General features: G+C 42.2%; 1 protein-coding gene across 3 annotated transcripts in view; it reads left to right on the top strand.

Moving 5' to 3' along the window:
* The window catches only part of LOC133445751 (diacylglycerol kinase beta), a 123,317-nt gene that overhangs the window by 76,172 nt on the left and 32,398 nt on the right, over positions 1 to 14,747 (top strand). For all 3 annotated transcript variants that reach the window (XM_061723164.1, XM_061723165.1, XM_061723163.1), the window contains one exon: positions 6,626 to 6,690. In XM_061723164.1, coding sequence (XP_061579148.1) covers positions 6,626 to 6,690 — 65 coding nt within the window. The remainder of the gene's footprint in view (positions 1 to 6,625; positions 6,691 to 14,747) is intronic.

The following is a 14,747-nucleotide window of genomic DNA, read 5'->3' as shown; positions in this document are numbered from 1 at the left end:
CCAATGGTGAAGCTGAGACCCGGGAGACGATCAGCAGCTGAAAACGGCCAGAATCTGACTCAACAAGTCTAAGAGCAATGACAAACTGTAGACCAGTTATAAAGAATTAAAAAAATCATATAAAACCAACAGTCATCATGCAATATTCAGCGTAAAAATGTATAAAAGATTGAGAGTTTTAAGAGGAATCTGGTTTGTTTGTCAAAGCAACAGCACTGGCAGGACTCGTGAGCTGTATCATGTACCGCTCAGTCCTGCTCCAGTTCGGTGATTCTGAATGAGCTCAGATCAAGTGCTGAACGGTTCTTTAAATAAAGCTTTTGAACGAATCCCGGAATTGATGAACTTCTACCACGATACCGCCGACTGCCCCATCAATCCTAATTGGCTCCTCAGAAAAGTGTGGCCAGAAATGGCGGACCAGGCCTGATTTGATCTATTAAGGACCAGAAATGAGGAGGGAACGTAACTGGCCTGGCCAGTCTCAGTACATTTGGCTTTCACTTGATAGTGGCAAAGTAGCTGATGTAGCTTCTAGCCCTAACTCTGTTCTCTAACCACGAAACCCTTACCGTTTACTTTCTTACTAATCCTGACTGCATACCTTTATTTGATGACCGTTAGTTTGTAATAGCCAAGAAACATAAGGGAATAGAATTGCAAGTAAAAAATTAGAAAGGAACGTGAAAATAATTAAATTCTTAAAGTAGCCATCAGATGCAGCAGACTCAGTGACGTGTTGTAATGTAGGAAGAGGCTGCAGGTAAAAAACTATTTTTATTCTGAGGATAGGACCCAAGAGTAGGACCCAAATGCAAAGGGCATGAAAATGGGAGTAAATAAACACATGGAAGTGTTTTATTTTATACAAAGTTATTGCCTAATGTGCCCAAAAGTGCAGGATGACTCATCAGCATTGTTGAATGCTTGTAAATGAAAGTTACAGAAAGATCTCACAAAGATCAACGAGAGAACAACTTTCACGCCACAGGCTGGCAGATAAAGGCAGAATATAAATATATTATATTTATATATATATATATATATATATAAAACCACACAAAAATCACCTCAGGCTGCTGTTTTAGACTCTAACCAGCTCTGGTATCAGGAGCGCTGCTGCATGAAACGGTTCCTAAACTGTAAGAAATGCTTGCTTCAAAGTGAGGTTTCAAGTCTGGTTGGTGATTTGAACTCTTTGCAGGAACTAAAGTTTTCCAGTGATGTAGTTTTACATCACAGGACAGATTTGAAGCCCTCTCAGACATTTTTGACTGACATTAAACTGACTAAACCTTACCACAGGGCAGTTTAACAGGAAAAGGGCTGAACTGACAATCTCCTCCTTTGCCGGGTGCGGAGGGTCCCGCTGAGGTGACATTTTCCAGCCCAGTGTTTTTTTTTTTTGTTTTTTTTTTTATTGCCTCCATACTTTCCCTCCCCCATTTTAATCCATTTGCACCTCCTCTTGCCCCCACAGACCACATGCAAAGCTTCAAATAAAAAAATCAAAACATTCTTCTCAACTATAGGCAAAGGTCACATGTTGTTGCTGGCTTTTTTTAATTCTTCTTCTTTGTCTTCTTCTTCGCAGCCAGCAGCAGTATGAGACAAGATTTGGTTACATAAAACAGTATGTCATGTTTTGGAAAGCCTTCCAACAACTATGTGTCATGCACTGGCTCTGATCCGCATGTGCTGTGCTGCTCAGTGTACCAAACTCAGAGATGGAAGGAAAAAAGCACAACTCCATGTTTCGCTCCTGCACCAGATTGTAAACAAGCCTCCCTCTCCAAATGCATGTTTTTACACGCATTTCTGGGCTGATGAGTAACCCTGCCATGAGAATTATAATAGTGAGGTGTTCAGTTGCAGGTCTGTGGCTAAAGTTGGTTGCGATGTATCTCTCTGCAGCCTCCAGTATCAAGTTCGGAGCCATTTAAAGCAGCAGATGCATCTCTATTTTAAGATCTGATATCTGCTGATGCTCTGAGGTCTTGGGACTTTGCTTTAGCCTTTGGCTTCGGACCACGGTGCTCCGGGAGGACGGTTTCATGGTTCTGAGAGTGATGAGTGAAGGATGTGTGTCATCGCACCTGTCCGACTCTCATTGTCCTTCTTGCTAAAAGAAGGACAGTGTGTGTGTGTGTGTGTGTGTGTGTGTGTGTGTGTATGTGTGTGTCTGTGTGTGTGTGTGTGTGTGTGTGTGTGTGTGTGTGTGTGTGTGTGTGTGTGTGTGTGTGTGTGTGTGTGTGTATATATATATATATATATATATATATATATATATATATATATATATATATATATATATATATATATATATATATATATATATATATATATATATATATATATATATATATACACTATAAGACACATTTAAGATCTTTAAATTGTCTCAAAAACCGGCAGTGCGCCCCATAAGTAGGTGCGTCTTATGTATGAATTTCAATGTGCTTACTGACCTCAAACTAGTTTTATGTGGTACAGTGCACTCAAAAATAGTGCAGTTTCAGTGTGACTTTGGTAGCCACGAAGCCGCTCAGCTTGATTGATGGTCGGACCGTCCAGCTGACACATTAAAGGGGACCTATTATGAAAAACACGTTTTTTCTTGCTTTAACATCTATAAAGTGGTCTCCCCTCAGCCTGCCAACTCAGAGAAGGAGGAAAGCAACCAAATTCTGCAGTGTCTGTACAGCCGCCCGGATGAGCCGTCCGGTGTGATGTGGATCTACGAGCCGTTCAGATTCTGCTCCTGTCGTTACGTAACGACGGGCGCGATTTACATAGGTTGGCCTCCGATGCGTGAAACCACGCCCACAACTAACTCCGCCGGCCGGAGCTTCTGCCATTTTTTCATAGCGGTGTATCGCGTCATTCAGGCAGCCAATCAGCACAGAGCCTCATTATCATAGCTCCGCCCACTCAGAATCCGCATAGATAATGAGGTTAGAGACTGGGATGATAAAGACATGGCTCTCTAAAAAGCTTGTTTTTAAGACATTCAAGGCCTGTTTAAAATAGGTATTAGATGCCATAATAGGTTCCCCTTTAAAGTCAGTCCTTGGTTGGTTACGAGTTGCACAACCAGACAACGTTAGATAACTAATTATATAGCGCTGGAAGCAACCAACATCCAACATCTACTCTTACTATAATTAGACGTCAAACCAATGTCAGATTTTTAGCATAAACCCAGTTTTCAAATCTGTATCATAATCCAGTTATAATCAAATGTTATTCCAACTTCACACTAACTTGAGGTGTCCAGTATCGCTGGCAACGATGAACCAATCCGAGAACAAGACATAGTACGACGCTAACCACCTCCACTTTTTATTTCTGGATTCATGGAAGACGAATGATTTAAAATGTGAAAGTATTTTTCTATATTAGTTACAACTGAACAATATTCAGAGTTATTGTGAATAAAGGTCGACTTACCAGACTGTGCAAACTACAGTATACATATGTATGTGGAGGAAGTCTAATTCATATCACTTTAAGTTCGTTTTTGTCAAACTTGTTGTGAACTGTTGCTCCCGAAACGACATGAGAAAAAGTGCGGTTGCTTGGCTGGGTCTGACCTGTTGCAGTCGGGTAAGCCCTGCGATGTCACACGTGGATTGACTACACATCCCAGCATGCTTTGCTGAAGGGATCCTGAAATGAGCCGCCTTATCTCCAGGCACCTTCAGCCAATCCACATGCTGTAAAGCTGCAGAGCTGCTGGTGAACATTTGCAACAGGATACTTCCTTATTCCAAGTATCCCTCCAGTGTCCAAATTAGACATGACGGCTGCATTTAAAAGCACAAGCTGCCCGCTTTCAGCAAAGCTTTGCCCTTGGACCGATGCGGGCCAATCCACAGCCTGTCACATCATCTGCCAAGTGGTCAGCCGAGGAACAGCAGTGTTCCTTATTTCCGGTTTGGCTTCAACACGGAGTGCATACTTATCTATATATATATATATATATATATATATATATATATATATATATATATATATATATATATATATATATATATATATATATATATATATATATATGTGTGTGTGTGTGTGTTGTAATTCTAATCCAAGACTATTAAAAGTTGCGGCTTTATGATCCCTCCAGTGTTGCCAACTCCTCAGCAAGTAAATCGATAAATGACATCATCACCTAATTTGCGCATTTGTATATGATTGTAATGGATGCTGCAAGAGAAAGGAATAAAGTGGTGAGAGAGGTAAAATGGAAGGTAAATGCTTAAAACTTCAAATGAACTTTGTCTTTGTTGGTTTCTTGTTTTTTTTATGTCACAGTTCTATCCCTCTTCCTTTATCCTGTAGTGACATTGAATAGTATTGAATTGAATAATTACATGAATTATGATGAGACATTAATAATCTGTTCTTAATGAATTTATGCTTGTCTTTACAATCATATTGATGATGTCCCTGCAACTCTTCTCACTCAGCAACTTTGCATATTTCGTTAGAGGGGCCTGCGGATGCACCAGCGTAAAAAAAAAAAAAAAACACGTGCGTTTACACTACAAGTCTCCAGTAAGATCTGAAAAAGTCGCTAGATTTGAAAAAAAAAGTTGCCTTTTTTTTTCTAAAAAGTTGCAAGAGAGCTCTGAAAAGTCACTAAATATAACTAAATATCAGTCAACTCCTTAACTCACTAAACATAACTAAGTTTGAAACCCTGGATGCCTCACAGAATCATCTGCGCTTGTTTTTGTTTACCAGATGTTATTACGGATTAAAAGAAGATATCTTTGACTCCCGACTCCTCCATCATACGGAACGCCCTCCACCCGCCGCGCACTGCTGCTGTATACCGTCTCCTTCACACGAGCTGCACGCAGGAGTTAAATCTACACTAACCATATGACTTCTTCTGACATTTAGTCGATCTTGAACGTATTTGGTATGCGCAGCGGCTATTTATCTGTGAAACGCAGACTACGTCCTCGGGCTGGAGGACAGCAGAGGCAGCTCTGGTCAAGCTCACCCCGAGGTCAAATCAAGGCTGTAACTGATCACATCCACTCAGAGCACATGTGCGTGTGTGAGTGTGAGTGCGAGTGCGTGTGTGTGTGCATAAAGCATTTCACTGCACGTTAAGTGCTGCTGTAGCCTCTGTGTTTCGGTGCTTCACTGGCAGATAGAAGCGTGTTCTGTACGCTGATAATCACTGCTCAAACGTGAATCCTGTGACTGTCAAGCGTTCGTGGAATAAATGAGTCGCAGGAGAATGATTTCTTCATGGTTTCAGATTCAGAGGACTGTGGTCACCGTGGTAACGGCTGCCGGTGTTTGTCTGCACTGTTCTTGTGACTGATCAGGCTTACGTTCACCTTTGCCCCGGAGGTCAGGGGTCAAACACACACCGGGGGAAGGGGGGGTCTGATCTCAACCCCGCTCAGATCAACTTGTGACCTTTTATTCACTGCTGCGAGTTAGAGCTCTGTCCTCATCTTTGTCCTCAAGGCTAGGTTACTGCAGGCGGTTTATTCTGCTTCATATTTCTAGAGTTACAAATGTCACAGCAACAAGTTAAAAAAAGATCAAGCAAACAACATAAGAAAAAGGCTTTTTATGGGCAGTTTCCTGGTCAAGATCATGTGTTCCTGAGCCTCCGGGCACATTTACAGCACAGAAACAGTTCTCCCTCCTACAATACCAACCAAGTGTTTTCTCTGAAAACTGCGTCCCGAGTGTCCTCGGGACGCAGTTTTCTAAGATGTCTGTTATAATTGATATTGGGAAGGTGCAAATTTAAAAAGAAATGTCTGCGATATTTAAATTTATTTTCATTGCAGATAGTATGAACACATGATCTTTCATGTTCTCTAAAAACATATGTCCTGAATCTAATCCAAACCTCAGTAGGGACCGTGAAGTTTTACCAACTTTTCTACTCAGAACACTCATTAGACGTTCTGGTGCTGAAGAAGGGATGAAGTATTTCACTTCTTATTCTGTCCCTTTCTTCCTGTGGTTCTGTTTTGTTCTGTGGTGTGAAACTGAACAAAACTGTCATCATAGTTTTTTGTTTTAAAATTCTCTGGTTCTGATGTTCATCCTCAGAAACGATTCTGGTTCTGATGTCTGACTTTCATACCCAGAAACTACTCTGGTTCTGACCTTTATCCTCAGAAACAAACCTTGGTTCTGAGGTTTATCCCCAGAAATAATTCTGATTCTGACAGTTTTCCTTAGAAACGTCTTCGGTTCCCAGAGCAGGTCTCGAGTGCCGAACCCTCATCCTTCCAGATTCCTAGAAGGGATTATGATTTTGTGCAATGTCGGAGAAACATGCAAATTATACTTTCTCCTTATGAAAGGTTTCTATTAGATCTCAATGGTTTTCTCACACATTTGTATTCCCCTGTCCTAACTGGACCTGTGAAGTCATGACGGGGTGGTTGTGGGCCGACGCTGTCTTAGGTGCTCCTGAACACTGGAAGCCCTTAAAACGCGACACAACTTCGTGTTGTGGCGTGTCTTAAGAAAGTAAAGGCGTTGCTTAGCACTGATGAGGTGTAACAAGTGTTTTCATTGCTGTAGCCTTTGTCCTACACCGGGCTGACGTCAGTGTTGTCTCCTCTGTCCTCCTGTGCAGGATGCCTCCATCGCCCACCGCTTTCATCTGATGCGGGAAAAGCACCCGGAGAAGTTCAACAGCAGGTTGGTGGATGAGATATTTTGAAAATGTCCTCCAGGAGTGGCTGACACTGGTACTGGATAACCGATGAGATTTGGCAAAACATTATTCCACCCCTAAAGGAAAGCCATTAGCAAATAAGCAAGCTGACAGCCAAGTGACGACCTGGCATTCAAATCTAGAATCCCAATTTCACGCTGAGTCACAGCTGTCAGCGATCAATACCAGGGAAAACCCAGCCTGCACAGCATGATCAATATATTGGCAGCATTGGTCTTGTTTTTTGTCTTTTGTGAGAGCTTTGACTTAAGAATGAAGATGGCTTCTTTAAACTAATTTTTGCACATTTGAGGATGTTTCAAAAGTAATCTGTTCCTTAACTTAACCATCTTTTCTTCCCTGGATTTAAGTTAAAGTTCTGAACTAGTGATTAAACGGTTAGTTCTGGTTTGGAAGTGTCTCAAAAGTACATCAGAAGAGCTAAATAAGGACCCATGGAGGCAGATCTGACGTAAATGAAGGTTTGCGTCATTCTAATAGCAGCAAAGGTACATGTAGATGGCAGGGCCACGAGAACAAGTGCACAGCAGTATAATTATTACTGGTATAATGAAGGAAGCTGCCGGAGTCTGAGAATAACAAGTCAGCGAGGTCATCAGAGGCTCACGGCAGTTCACACGGATGGTGAAGAGAAATGTCTCGGCAGTAATGCATCGTACTTGTCCTCAGCGTAAGAAGGTGCAGCCGACCTTCAAGAATGTTTTGCATCAGACAAACACAAGCCGTATATTACTACAAAGTTTTAAATACTTTTCTTTATCTTTTTTTTTTTAATCTGCCTTAACTGAATTGAATGAGTTTATATTATTGGGACATTAAAGCTAGGGTCTACGATTTTACATATTGTACATTTTTATCAAAATCATTTATAAGGTTGTTATGGCCCAATAGTGTTACGTATGAAATATGATTAGCAAAAAGAACCAAAAGAAAATATTTCTTCTATCTGCTGTAATCCTGCAAAGAAGTCAACCAATAGGTGCCATTCGGCCCGAACGGCACCTATTGGTCAATCTGCTTGAATGTCAGTGATTGGACAGTCCTCGCCCTACTCCCCACCTCCCAAAGTACGGCAACACGACATATTTAGAGAGAGTATTTGCCGAAGCAGCGCTTGTTTTTGGTCCTGCTGGCTCCCGTACCAGAGGGTTTTGGAAGCGGGAGCTTCATGTAAGGCAGAGCACAGGGGGGAGGGAGTTTGTGTGGGGAGTAGGTGTCTTTTTTTTTTTTAAACTCAAGATCGTAGACCCTAGCTTTAATTATTGAAGAAAAATAGATCAAAGATAAAACATGAGCAGCTAAGCAGCTTAATAAAGATGGACTGTAGCTGTGAGAGAGATAGGGGCTCCAAAGGTTTGTTGCCTGGCAACAATTAAGCTGACGATGTACCACCTTACCAGGGGCCTCAGGTAAAGGTGTACAGAGGCACTTCTTTGCAGTAACGTGTTCAGGATTACAGCCTCTGTTGCTCTGCAGTCCCTCCTCCTTTGCTCTAACATCTCTGTCTGCAGATATGGGCGGGGGGGGCTTCTTATTATTTAATCTACCAAATGGCTTTTTCAATGATAATCGACGGAAGAAATGGTTTAAATGTCCTCTTCTCTCTCCTTTTTTGCTCCTCGTCGACATCCCCGCTGTCTGACTAAATTTTGTCAGAAATTGTAGTTTACCGTGGAAATACCAGGAGCACTTGGGATGAGGCTAATGCATGATTTATCTACCTGCGTCCTGTAGTAACAAACCTGGGACCTAACACCAACTCCTGCTGCAGAGATATAGAGACAGAAATATAAACGTTACGTCGACGCAGACCACAACAAGTATCACTGGCACACTCGTTGCATTCCTTCTTTCTATTTACATCTACTATGTATTTACTCTGTTTGTAAACCATAGAGATATATCCTGTTGTGCAGCATTTATCAGCCCCAACTCACATAGATACACCTTGCCCATGTAGCCCTGAGGGGGGCTGGTTTCATATTTAGATGATCCTCATAAAAGTAAGTAAAATTGAAATCAGATTTAACCAGGAAAATATTTAAAAGGCTCTGATTGGTTGATTACTGCCTGGATTATGACTTTTCAGGTGGCAACAAGTTATTTAACCCTAACTGATGCGGTGAGCCTGTGATAGACCCCCCCCCCCCCCATCACCCTGCAAAGGATTAATCGGGTATATAAAATTGATGGATGGATGATGCAGTGAGTAGCTTCTCATTTCTTAATCAACCATGTTGGAGGACACATCCTGTGGTCGTGGAAAAGATGTTGAGGGTCAAATTATTGTTATCAAGCACAGAAAACATCTAAGCAGATTCCTGAAACCACTAAAGTTGGGTTAAGGACCTGTCAGACGCATTGTTAAAGTTGGAGGGATAGTGGGGAACCATCATCCTAGAGGAAGACATTTGTTCTGAAAAATATCTTGCATGATTGTGATCACTTCAAAAAAACTGCTGAATGTTTAATAGTGAAAGTAAGAGCATTTCCACATGCACAACATGGAGGGAACTCAAGGGACTAAACAGCTGTGTAGCCTTTTGGGGTTATGATCTTGGGGTTGCTGCAGTTGGTGAGGTCCAGTTTCAGCAGCGTTACAATGTCAGCTGAAGGTACTGAAGGTACTGGATGACCAGGTTACTCCACAGGCAGATGTTTTCTTCCCTGAGGGCGCAGGCGTAGTCCAAGTTGGCAATACCAGGATTCATCAGGCACAAATAGTGAAAGAGTGGTTCAGGGAGCATGAGACTTCACACGTGGACTGGCCTCCACAGGCCTCCAACCGGAGAAGACTTCACGCACCGGTCCGACTCTCCCATCTGCAATACAAGATCTTGCAACTCAGGATGGACATAAATGTTGTGGCATTGTTTATCGGGACGATGCCAGAGCAGACACGTGCCCTGATCGGAGCTAAAGTTGAAATATTAGAGTGGGGGACTTTGTTTTGGACAGTGTTTAGGTTAACGCGGTCTAAAACCCTTGGTGGTGTTTTAACAAGGATGGGTTAGTTTGGTGTGCTGGCTCTAAGGAGCTCCTTTTTCACGTTTTTTTTCCAGCCCCTCAGATTAAGTAGCTTTGCTCAAAATGTGTACATTTACTCTGCGCTCAAATATGGTAACAGCATACCTCTCACTGCTTCTCTCCACAGGTAATTACGTTCCCACAGAGGAAAATAATAACGCAAGAAAAATGGGTTGTTTACCATCTGAATTTCAATAATAAATGCAGAAGCTTCCGTCTGAGGTCCAGAATCTGTTTCCAGATTCACCAGCTGCAGCAAGAGGGTGATAAAAGAAATATAAATCAGTTCTGAGGGCCTTTGCTTTGATCCATCAGAGACGGGTCGCTGTGAAAACATCTGAAGCAGTTACACAGAGCGTTTGACACGTCTGGCTCATATAAGCCCAGAGGTTAAACTCAGTTTCTCATCTCCAGCTGTTTACGTCCCCCTGTGCTCCATCGGTGAGAACGCTGTAGCTCTGAACTCGAATGCTAACAAAACAGAGAGCGTGTACATATGCAGCGTGGCGTAAATAAAGCCAGCGGCCTGCAGTACAGTGTTTACATTAAGACAACACTGGGAGATTGTTCTGTGAGTTTCCCTCCCTGAACAGAGAGACAGCTGACGGACAACTGCAACTGTTTTATTGTGGTCTGACTGATGTTTTGGCAGAGAACATATCCCTCCGTTTTCACAGCAATTACATCTGAAAGGATTCAGTGTGCAGAAAGGGGCAGATGACGAATCACCTTTGACCTGTGAAAGAGGCGCTCAGCTTCATTTAGCACTTAGCTTTATTGTCCTCCTGCCACTCACAGTCCCACATTGTCTGCATATAGATACACCTCCTCCGCCCCATCCCGGGCCTGTTGAGACAGATGGGTGAGATTCCTGACACCCATCCCTGTGGATCTGATGCCTCACCAGCTTCTAATGGTGGCAGACCTCCAGGAGACCCGGAGCTAATGACATCTCACCCTGGAAAACATGCCGACTTTCCGCGAGCGAGTTTAATTACTTCAAGAAAGCGTCGCTTTCCATTGAGCAGACGGCAACTGAAGGTGTCACCTTCATGTCGTGAGCACCCTGCTGCTGTTCTGTAAGCCACTACGATGGGAAGTCTTACCGAAACAAATCAAACTTATCACATCCCCAGTTTATAAAAAGCTGGGAGGCGGTGGATAACAGAATGAAAACTGAATGCACGGATCTGCGAATGTCATAAACCCAAGAGATTTCTCTAGATATGCTCTCTAGATCAGGGGTATTCAACTAGATTCGGCCGGGGGCCACATCTGCAAAAGGACTGTATGGAGAGGGCCGCACAATTTGAAAATGTGGGGGTTTTCAAAATGTATTTTGCACTCAAAGACGAAGACTTATGTAAATATAATACATTTGTATTATACATTTGAATATATCTAGTTTACATATGAATTATGTATTAATTGTCTCCAGATTTAGTAATTGTGAATGTTAAATATAATATTCAGATAAAGAAATATTATTTTGAATGCAAGTTTATTTTGAAACCATGCATTGAGCAAACTTAATGAAATTGATATTGACCTACTTTTAATAAAACACGCCATAATGACAAAGCACCAGTTTCCACCAAGATTTCCTTATTTGAATATTATATTAAGCATTGAGCACAACCATTTTAGTCCATAGTAGCCAGTTATAAAAACATTATTTAAAAAAAAAAAAAAAAATTTTTTTTTTTTTTTTTTCAACGAACACCCCCTTTTTTGAAATATGACCAGGGGCCACATAAAAGCTCCTGGTGGGCCGCATGTGGCCCGCGGGCCGCCAATTGAATAGCCCTGCTCCAGATGATCCGATATTCAAAGGCCTTACAATTTTACATTGCGGAAGATTGTATCATCACCTCTACAGACATCTTGACCTCATTTATAAACCTCTGCCCATCTTCACCTCTGAGAAATTCTGCCTCACTGAGATGCTATTCTTATAAGAACACTCCGGTCACCGACCTGTTGCCACTATGGGGAACCCAAGAACCGGAGAACATTGATACATAGCAAGATGTAACATCCAGGTGTTTTTTTCTTTTCATTAGTACTTACTTTATCAGCTTGCTTTTGCAATCAAATCTAAAATCAGCTGTTTGTTTTTTCTTGAAATGCTAAAATGCTGCCCAGCATTCATTTCACAACATTTTTATAGCTTCTCTCTCTACCTGCAAGGTGGGTGTCAGGTGTGGGGTGGAGGTTACCCCGACTGTCAGTCGGGCAGGAGGCAGGGTGCAGTCCGGACATGTCGCCAGTGCACATTTGACATATTAAAGTCATCATTGTAGCTACTTAGCACTTAGCACCTGAGCTGTAATGTAATACTGCTGGTTGTGCTGTTAATTGTACCAGACTGAAGCCACCGGCTCTCGGTTAGTTTCAGGTGGTCCAGGGGCGAAGGCCTTTGTTTCAGCTCCGACAGTACTCGTTTCAAAGGTCATTTCAGCATCTACATCAGAAATGAGGATGCATGGACAGATTCAGTCAAGACGCAGCTGAAGTGATGCTACATTTGAAATGACGAAGTCTTCAGGATCAACGGTAAAAGAACTTCCAGCACAGAAGAAAAAAAAACTCCAGTAGGCTTGATTCAAGCCTTGCATAGTCTCCGGCTAATTAGCTAGTGTGTCAGGTTGGGTGGTAATGTTTGTTACGCTCATTTTCCCATTGTCCCAAAACCTTTTGGGGATGTCCCTAACGGTTTGTTCAGTTCTTATAAAGTCTACAATTTTTCCCCGCAGAATGGTAGGAGGATGGCGATCTAGCTTGACTGGATGTAACGTCTGTTCATGTTGTCATTTGATCTTTGAGCTGTTTAAGGAAGTGATCTTGGAAGGTTTCTTCTTCTCTTGGTGCGTTTAACCTCGTACATGCTGCAGCATTTCACTCAGACTCGCGCTGACGTTTAGCGTGACCGAGGGACCTGAACGCGGCATCGTTTTTGGAACCAACCAGATGACTAACTCAAGAATAATACTTGGAGGGGGCAGGGGTGGGTAGACGCAGACACAGGTTCACCATCTCTCTGCATCGTGCTCTATTAGCGTGCACTCACAGAGCCAGCTATATGAGCGGTTTCATGGAAAACGACCCACTTTTGCAGGAATGTCCCCCCAAGGTCATGATGAGAGGATTATGAAGGTCTGCTCCTCTCTGGTTTTATCCTCGGGCCGTTCAAATCCAGACGGAAAATGTCAGTGAATAGCACAAATGACACATACTACTAAATATATTTTGGTATTGGCTGACAACTCTCATTATGGTTTCTGGTGAAATGGTTGGGTCAGTCGGCGTTTTAACATCCTGGGGCAAAATAAAAAACAAAGCTCAGAAGTTGCGTCTTTATTGCAAAATGGAAGAAGGCACACGCGACTCAGTGAAACGAGAATCTCAGCAATCCAGATACACGAGGGATGAACCAGTGAGTGTATGTAGTTAAACTGCCTAAAGATAAAGGGTGCAATAAAGTGCATGTATGACAAATCATAAAACTCTAATACAGCAGTAGAAATAATAATGTTGTGCCATTTGAGACTTGCAGGGTTCTGTGACATCACAGACCCATCTCTGAAAAGATTTATCCAACCTCCCTATCTTGTCCTCAACACCCGAGTTCACATCATTTACTGCTGTATTGACTGTTCCTCTGAACTGGGTTGTGGAAATCTGGAGAGAAAACGTCATGACGTTTTATTTAAGACCTTAGGAATTTGTGAAAAAGTGTGTCCAAGCAGGGCACAAGGTTTTCAAACTACATGGCACGTACAGAGACTACAGTAAATACGCTTTCAATAATATTCTGTTTCATGAAATGGTCCAGTGCCCCTCCCGTTCACAGCCATTCGTGCTGCTGTTGAACAAACTGAACCAATCATAATTCAACCAAGACGGAGCGATTTCTAGAAACAGGTCTTGCCTTTGAATGACCATGAAGATATTAAGACTAAAAACTCTGATACATAATCCGACTTAAGGCCTTCCTCTCTACAGAAAACTAACAACAGAGAGATTTCAGTGATAGTAATTGTGCTCATATTAAGAGAATTGAGAATGACAGTATTACCTTTTAAATGTTCAGAATAGGGCAAAACTCATTTTTGTTGATACATTTAGTCACCATGAGCTCTTTTTTAAGTTGCTTTGTCAGTCTTTAAAAGAACAAATCGTCAACACTGTGGGTCATTGATCAAGTTGATTAGCGGGGATCAGATATCAGCACCGTCATGACCCTAATGGATGAACAGAAAAGTAGTCTTGTTTGGGTATAGTCCGTGCAAAGATAAAGGTTATGTTTTTCCCTAAAGAACCAATTAACATTTGGTCGTGACAAAGAATGTAAAAATGACTTTTCAGGGTCACATGAAAAGACACTTTGTGTAGTGACACTGTTACCTTGAGACTAATCAGTGTTTCATATTAACATTAAATCAAACGACTTGCCAGGTTGCCATGGTGAAAACCTTGGTGGGAGTCAGGAAAATAGCTTTTTCAAATTCAAAATGCTTCATCATTTCAGCCCCAGAAAAGACACAAACATGTCATTGGATTCTTCAGGTCAAAATCTTTAGTTTCCTCTCGCGGGGCAGAAATACAATCTGGTTCTTTGGGAGTCACCGTTGTGTCAAGAGGCAACACAAGATATATTGGAGAAATACCCATGGCTGGATGAAGAGATGGAGAAGGTGAAGCTGCGTCCTCCAAACTGGGGGGGGGGGGCTCCAGCAGATCCCAGAAACAACATCAGAGATCTTGGTCCAGATGAGCGCAGTCCTAGGAACTGCCAAAACCGCACAGAACCCTCAAGCCCTTGTTCAAGCTCGGGTCGTCCACCGAAGCTCTGGGAGCTTGAGGGTTCTGTGCGGTTTTGCGCTTGAGCCAGGATGTTTTTTACATATACAGGACTGTCTCAGAAAATTAGAATATTGTGATAAAGTCCTTTATTTTCTGTAATGCAAAAATGTCATACATTCTGGATTCA

Source organism: Cololabis saira, chromosome 6, assembly GCF_033807715.1.
Source record: "Cololabis saira isolate AMF1-May2022 chromosome 6, fColSai1.1, whole genome shotgun sequence".
Taxonomy (NCBI): Eukaryota; Metazoa; Chordata; class Actinopteri; order Beloniformes; family Belonidae; genus Cololabis; species Cololabis saira.
Note: the sequence above shows the minus strand (reverse complement) of the source record. Positions and strands in the feature narration are given on the sequence as shown.